Source organism: Suricata suricatta, chromosome 4, assembly GCF_006229205.1.
Source record: "Suricata suricatta isolate VVHF042 chromosome 4, meerkat_22Aug2017_6uvM2_HiC, whole genome shotgun sequence".
NCBI classification, from domain to species: Eukaryota; Metazoa; Chordata; class Mammalia; order Carnivora; family Herpestidae; genus Suricata; species Suricata suricatta.
The window spans coordinates 76,540,227-76,548,630 of record NC_043703.1 but is presented as its reverse complement, the minus strand read 5'-3'; the positions used below and the strand labels follow the sequence as shown (position 1 = coordinate 76,548,630).

At 37.4% G+C, this 8,404-nt stretch overlaps 1 protein-coding gene across 4 annotated transcripts in view; it reads right to left on the bottom strand.

The window, feature by feature from the left end:
- Positions 1–1,293: 1,293 nt before the first annotated feature.
- Positions 1,294–8,404, bottom strand: part of ZDHHC20 (zinc finger DHHC-type containing 20) — a 48,521-nt gene continuing 41,410 nt past the window's right edge. For 2 of the 4 annotated variants that reach the window (XM_029936965.1, XM_029936963.1), the window contains exon 11: positions 1,294–2,199. In XM_029936965.1, the coding sequence (XP_029792825.1) occupies positions 2,072–2,199 (128 nt within the window). In that variant the 3' untranslated portion in view covers positions 1,294–2,071. Of the gene's footprint in view, positions 2,200–4,684; positions 8,181–8,404 lie in introns of those variants that run through there. The other 2 variants (XM_029936966.1, XM_029936964.1) reach the window with 1 other exon arrangement.

The window sequence follows — 8,404 nt, the reverse complement described above, 5'->3', positions numbered from 1 at the left end:
TTCACATTTAAATATCTGCCTTTGGGATGTGTAGTCTGCAGTGCAGACATTTTCTTTTTTTTTTTCTTGACTCATTGCACCTGAAAAATATGTGCCACCCGATAGTTGAATGTTTAACCAGACTGAACTGTTATTGATACATCATATTCTTGGTGGTGTATAAATACTTATTGAATGCTTTTTATAGCTCACAAAAATGCCTCTGGTTCATATGAACAATTTAGTATCTTTGACCATTTCTTCTCATACCCAGAAATGGTGACAGCTGATGCTGCTTAGGAGAAAAGTGAAGGAAGGGGGCTTATAGGACCTTAAAACCGTAACTGCTGGAGCACCTGGGTGGTTAAACGTCTGACTTTTTTTGTTTTTAATTTTTTTTTATGTTTTTATTTTTGAGAGACAGACAGCATGAACAGGGGAGGGTCAGAGAGAGAGAGAGGGAGACACAGAATCGGAAGCAGGCTCCAGGCTTTGAGCTGTCAGCAGCACAGAGGCTGATGGGGGGCTTGAACTTGGGAAACAGTGAGATTATGACCTAAGACAAAGTTGGACACTTAACTGACTGAGCCACCCAGGCGTCCCTAGGTTTTTAATTTAACCAAAAAAAAAAAAAAAAAAGTATGAAAGACCACATTATTTTACTATATGTAACAAACATCTGCACTTCAAAGTATCTAGACAGACTAGATGTTAACATACAGATCTACAAGGTTCACTCTGCACACAGCTGTTTGGAATAAAATGCTTAAGGGGAGGAATGGTTATCTGGAAGTATCTCCTAAATATGAATATTGTAGCAAATTCTTTTTGTTGTCTTCACAGCCTATCTAAAGGACAAAATATATGCACGTTATACTTCATAGGTAGGTAAAGATTTTCACTTCTAAGTAATGTTTAAAAGTCTAAAGAATTTAACCAAGAATGTATACGAAACCATTTATTAACTCTTTGTTACATGAAATTAGAGCACACCCTTTTCTGTTACATACAGCCACATTACAGTAAACGTGCATAATTCCCTTCTCACCTTCCTCCATCCACTTAGTGAAATGTATATGTAAATTATTTCTCAGAATGATTCATTGTTAGACAGTCTAAGAATATTGAAATATTAACACTATTTTTATATCATTTAACATATGACAAGCACATCTAAACATGTAGGAAAGCTATATATTTTTTAAATGTTTTATTTATTTTTGAAAGAGAGAGAAGGAGCAGAGATAGAGGGAGACACAGAATCCCAAGCAGGCTCCAGGCTCAGAGCTGTCAGCACAGAGGTCGATATAGGGCTTGAACCCTGGAACTAAGAGATCATGACCTGATGAGCTAAAGTCAGATCCCCAAACGACTGAGCCACCCCAAAAAGCTACATATTTCAAATAAGCACTTAATTTTAATCAGCGTATATACTACATGCAGGATGCTGAAAAACCACGCACATACAACAGTTCCAACACATTTTAGGGAAACACACCCACCCCATCCAATGTCTGCTTGCCTTCCCTCTAACTCTGGAAACAAACGTGGACCTGAATCCAAACAGCGATGCAGAGACTGCATTTCCAAAAGTCATTTCCAGATGATGTTTCTCTTGAGTGAATTTTAACAGGAAGATGATTACAAAACAAGGAGTTTTCCTAACGGGGCTTCCAGCATCACGCGGACAGGGGTGTGAAGTTTACTTTAAAAGGCTGAGGGAAAGTGTCATAGTGGCTGGCCCACGCTGTGTGCGCAGGTCTGTAGCTGCTAAATCTTCTAAACAGACAGTTGTCCCTTCTGGGCGGCCGGATGAGGAACCATTCGTTCCCGCACGGAGAACGCCATGCTCACGTCCTGGGCTCGCTTTGCCTGTCGGCACCCCGGAGCTTTGCCTACCATTCAGCCTGTGGGTCCCAGGGTCACCGTGTGTCTATGGCAGGCAGAAGGGTGGGAGCAGGGACCACCCGAGTCAGCCCTGGCCTCCCCCTGGGCCCAGCACTCACCATCCTCTGGAGCAGGTGCTTAACAAATAGGCAGACTTTGAACACAGGTGCATAACATGTATTCTGAACCCTCCAGGTGGGATGCACTATGTGCGCAGATGCTGCAACTTGATTATTTCACTGAACGTCTTCCAGACCTTTCCAGTGGCGGTGCTTCCATTTTTATGAATATAGCTATATGTGGCTTCCTCTTTAAGTAGCTTCATTGTGGTCTCTGGAAAAGAGGAACATAATTTAGCTGATTTCCTATGAATGAACACTGGTTTACTCATGTACTGCTTTTACAAGAGCTTGTCAAACAACTAGCCGTGTGTGCATGTCTAAGTACGAAGATGTGAACAGTGAGGCCTGGGACACGCACTGCCGATCTACTGTTTCAGTAAAGTTGGGCCATTTCACATTCCTGCCAAAACACTTCAGCAGCACTGGCTATCACCTACCAGGGGCAAACATAATCCTATTGGTATTTTCACTTGTATTTCTTTAATGAAGCGAAGTATCTTTTTATATGCTATTATTGATCCTTATTTATCTTGTGAATTTCTTATTGTTCTATATCCATTTTTTCCTATTAGTGCTAGTTTTCTTAAGTTTGCATGTACACAAATCTGCTTTTCTTATTGTGCCTGCTTACAAATACCTTTCCTACATCCATGGTTTTTTTTTTTTTTTTGGCAGTTTATCTAACATATAAATTCATGAGCCAACTGAAATTTGCTCTGATACGTGAAGCATTTTTTCCCCCAAATGGCTAGCACATTGGGCCAGCGTCATATATCAAAATAACCGATTTCTTCCTCACTGATCTACAGAATGTCTAACCCACCATTTTTCTATTTATTTTTTAAAAAATATTTTAACATTTATTTATTGAGAGACAGAGAGAGACAGTGTGAGCAGGGGAGGGGCAGAGAGAGAGGGAGGGAGACACAGACTCTGACTCAGGCTCCAGGCTCTGAGCTGTCAGCACAGAGCCCAACGCAGGGCTCGAACCCAAGAATTGCGAGATCATGACCTGAGCCAAAGTCAGACGCTTAACCAACTGAGACACCCAGGTGCCCCACCATTTTTCCATTTTCAAAGTAACATATGCACACACTACAAATATAAACCAGTATGAAAGGGTACATGGTGAAATGTACGTAACTCTTCCTGACTCCTGTTTTCTCTCTGGAGATAGTCCTTTCAGATGGTCTCTCGCATTACATCACTGTAAACAGCAGTGGGACACGCAGTTTCCAGTCTTTTGTTGCTCTAAACAGCTCTGCCACTGACATCCTTATGCACTACTCATAATGCAGAAGTAAATCTATAAGATTCCCCAAAGTGGAACTGCTAGGTCAGAGAATATGGACATGTGAAGACTTGATATTGCCACACTGCTCTCCAAAGATGCTGCACCACAAATGTATACTGCCACTAAAATGTGTGGAAGGCTGACTAGTATTTTTCAAGTTTTGGATAATTTTATAGGCTCTGACGCTCACTTTTGAGAACTTCGAACATGAGAGATTAATGAGCATGAATTTCTTTACTTCAGTTGTTTTCGAAACTTAAGTGTTCATTGTGTGGGTAGTTAGTAAGAAAAAAAAATTCCTCAAGAATTTATAATCTAGTGAGTTGGTTTGAAAGTACGTATGACTAGTATATGGCTAAACTGAGTTAGTAATAGTAGTTGGCACAGAGACGTGAACTTGGTTGGGAGGCCATGCAAGTATGCTGGAAGCATGCTACTGGACTGGGAGTCGTGGATGAAGAGAATGACCTTACATGGAGAATGGTCTGAGGTGACGTTCTTGCTGGAAGAACAGCGAGTTAAGGAGTGGAAGCAGCACTTAAATCCTCCATATTAAATGGAAGGCACTGATAGGGAGGGGTTAAAGGAAATGAGGTGAATTCCCCAGGGTTGTTAAAACATTCATAAAAATCTGATACACAGAAAAAACTAAATGTTAGTTTTCATCCCTCTAGATTCTGGGGTACATGAGCAGAGAATAGGTAAAAGAGGCCAACATTAGTCAACTTTTCCAGAATGGTTCCGAAAAGCTAACTTACAGAAATGAGAAAAGTAAGGCTGATGTGATGTCATTACTGCTCTGGGTGTGACAATGGCCCTTTGGCCAGTTAGTAGTCTATCCCCCTTCCTACCTCAAACACAGTGCTCTAAATTACCGCCCCGCCTTTCCCCCCCACCCCCACCCCCATTAAAACAAAAAATGTTGCTTCATCTCTACTGGCCTCTACTGGTTCCTATAAATGTTTTGAAATTTTACTGGTCTAAAAGTAGGGAATCACAGCTCTCAGTGCCTTCCTGTTTTATTCAGCAGCATCATAACAAAACTGTTAATTTGGAAGGGAATTAAAATACAAATGTCAAAAAGAATTCTACACAAAATCCATTATTCAGCATTCTGACAACCACAATTCAACTTTTACAGGATTTTCTGGGTACTTACAATCCTAAAGTCACTTTTGAATTGAAAGTTAGCATGTTCAGAAAAAGCAAACAAAACTTTTTGAATAAAGGAATTTCTGGCCTACATAATACTTTTGCACTCAAGTAATATGTGTCTTAGATGTGGTTACCCCAAATTATTAGCTAGTTCTCCAACTAAACACTATTTTACCAAATTCCCAAAAGGGTCAAAGTAATAGTTATTCTCTCATTTGATATATACCACTTTATAACAACAACAAAAAAATGTTCAAATACAAGACTTTATTTATTAATACAGTAAATATGATTTTTGAAAAAAGTTTAAAAATGTTCAGCCTTCATGTTAATGTAGGTTAGGCCACCCAAAAGACAAAGCAAAGAGTTAACATTAAGTCATGGTCCAGGATTATACTTATGAGAAACAAATACAGGACTTATGGTACTTGATAAGCAAAGACAACCAAAATAAACTGTATTTCAAATTTGTTTCTATAAAAACATATTAAAGATCACTTTAAAATAGTGTCCATCTTTTCTTTTAAATGGGCATATAGCCTCATCTGCAATCAAGTACAAATATAATAAACTTGACTAATAACTTTCTTAATCTTTTAATACAAATACAATTCTTCCTCCTTTATGCAACCCAACAAAATTATAATATAAAGTGAAGTCATTAGAAAAATATGGACCTTTCTGAATCTATATTGTATTTTTAATTTAGATTGGAAAATACAGTTCAGATCATATGAAACACATGGATTTCAGGTTTACATATCACCTGTGTCTTACAAATTTTCAATGTGGTCTTTATTTTGGCTGAAATGCAAAAATATGATTAATTTCTTAATAACAGATTAGTTAAAAATAGTTTCCATTGATAGCAGTGCTAGTCCTAACACAAAATGTAAGCAAAACATATTTGTAAGTCACTGTATATCAGTGCCCCAAGTATACAAGTCCTAAGCCCTTACTATACATTTGCTTTAAAGATTAATGGACACCTCACATGTCTGGTCATCTTTAATTTAAACAATCCTGTAAACATAGTCAAAATTTTTCTAAAAGAAGTAAAATTCAAGTAAACATTGCATGTTTGATTGAAACTAACCTTACAGTTAAATTCACTTATGACACATGGGATCAAAACCATTCAGTACATAGAAAGGTTTTAAAAACTCATCAACAGATAAAGATGGAACTACACTCTATAAACATGTTCATGGTGAGTAATTACTGAACTGCAGCTGCTCTTTGGTTTGGCTTAATAATGCTGCTCGGATGCCTCAGGTACTGAATATTCAAGTAAATCTGTATCCGGGTAAAACCAAGATCCCTGGTGGGAATTGTTTTTAATGGCAATGGCAGGACCTGAAATTCAACTTTATTTTCCTTAAATACATCAAAGTGTTTGAAGGATCGAAGATAGAGTACTAATAAATTTTGACAGGCCTTCATTTGGACCTTTTTCCCTAAAGAGTTGATAGCACTAATCAATGCCAGTTGAAATACCAAAGAGGCAGCCTTGCCCGGACTCTCACGCCATTTGTAGGCCCTTGCTGAATGACCATTAATATGTACGGATAAATCAGCCAAGTATCTAGAATGTGGCAAAATGTTGGCCATAGATTAAACCAAAGGTAACTAAAGCAAAGGCTTTAATTGAAAACTTCTGAAGAGGTGTTTGCTATACTATTAAAGATGACGTTAAATAAAACTTAAAAGATTACATCACCACAAAAGTGCCTGAATAGGTTAAAGGGGAAAACTATGTCTCCTCAACTGTTAATCAGGTGCATGCAAACCCCTGGATCTAAATGTAGAAAACTACACAAAACCTAGTGGGACAATGCTTCTCAAAGTAGTCAAGTAAGTTTAAACATTCACAATTTTCTTATAATACATAAACTGCCAAAGTTAAGTGATTGTTTTTAATCCCTTACCCTTAACTCTCATACTTAAAAGTTTTCTAGCGTCAACATTATTAGGACTACAAAGTCCAAACAAAAGTAGAACCATTATAATAGTATTCCAAGCTATATTTTCAAAGTAACTCATTCTATTGGTTCAAAGGGACAAAACATTACTTCCTATTACAGTCTAATATTAGCAAAGCCAATGGAATTAGACAAATCCTATAAACTGAAGATCTAGAATAGCTGACTATAAAATTTATGCTACATTAGGAAATTATAGAGCTATCCCTATAGCATTTGTTTGGCATATAGAGACGGTACCCCCCAAATATTTGTCAGAGGAATGAAATATAAGGTTATTTTTGCAAAATTAGGAATCAAAGAATGTCAGAGGTCATCCAGTCCAACTCATGCATAATACCCCTTCCCCCAGTCCCATTTTACAGATCGATAAGCTGTAGTGGTCAGTGTCTACAGATGCTGGTTAAGACTCAGCACTATCCAATACTGGAAGCAACCGACCGACCATTTTGGTTTGTGTGTGTACATATGACTTAAAAGGATAAAGGAGGAGTTACATTTTTATGTTGTTTCTCCTTTACAGGAAACAGTATTTTTCCTTGGAATTAGTGCAACAATTCCTGTTGCTAAGACTGGATTTCAAAAGGAAAAGGGTATATTCATTTACCAGGCAGAAAGGGGCTGCTATTTAGGAAGTCAGATTTCAAAGTTGGCATGAAGAGTGGAATTCACTGCTCACAGACTGGATGCTGTGAGTGGACCAGTCAGGGTAGAATTTTTTTCCTGAAATCGGATTACGCTAAGCAGTTTCATGTTCAAACTGCATTGTAAGTCACTGTTTAAGCTTTTACAGGATTACTGTAAGGAGTTTCAAAGTAATTTTTAGTAATTACCTAAATTGACACTTGAAAGTCAACAGCATGTTGTATTCTCAGTACTATACGACTACAAATAACTGTTAACAGCTTATAATACCTGCCCGTCTTCCTCTTTACTTTTCTTCTAGCCACTGCCACTATTTGGTGTCCCATATTTCTATAGCACATGTGCCTTTGTTTTTCCCTACCCATAAAAGTACCCATGAAGGTTCAAAATAATTTGAAAGCAGAGAAAACCAAAAATATTTCTATTTAAGCCTTGGGCACAACACTGCATTACACAGTTGTATTAATGCTTGGAACTAAGCTCTCAATGAACTATACAAATGAGCTCCATGTCTTATATTTAGATATCTGAATCTTTCTGAGTGTTATTTTACAGCCAACAATAAAAAAATTTATTAAAAATGTTGAAAAGTATAAACCAGTAATTGTAAGTTAGCAAACACCCAGTAAAAAAAAAGTTATTTTCTCTTCCTTACACGGGACAAGTAATGGTAAGTGGGTATTAGTCACCTGCAGCTACCACACGGCCCCACGTGTACTTCACCTAAGACCACTTCTCAGCTTGTGTTTCTGGAGTGAAAATTTATATGGACACAAAGGAACAACTCTAACAATGTAATTCAGGTGTCAAAAAAAATACATATGCTGTGTTAATGTGTTTTGATAGCTCATTCTGTAGCATTTCATTAACTGGTGTTACTTCCAAAGTAAAATTAAGTCACTTTTGTAGCAGTAAGTCGATGTAGCTGAATGGGCTCTGTAAGATTAAGGCATCTTCCTGCTCTGTGGTAGTGCTTCTGTGAATCCAGCGATCGGTACAAAGGCTTCCTTTTTGAAAAAATATATCTTCTGTTATACGTCAATTATTTCATTCCACTGATCATTTTCTTGCAAAGAAAACTGAAAATATCAGTCCATAATATATGTTCTTATAAACCTACAAAACCAGAAACAATTGAGTTATTGGTTAAAGCTTAATTTCATATTTCTGAAAATAAGATTTATTAAGCGGCTCTGTGGGCTAAGGTATAAAATGCTGCTAAAATAACAAGACAGGAAATAAAAACTTTAATACAACTAATATTGTAATAATAACAAAGATTATTATAAACAGTAAGGGGTAGTGCTGACTTTCTTCCTCGGAAGCAAACAAGAGAGCAT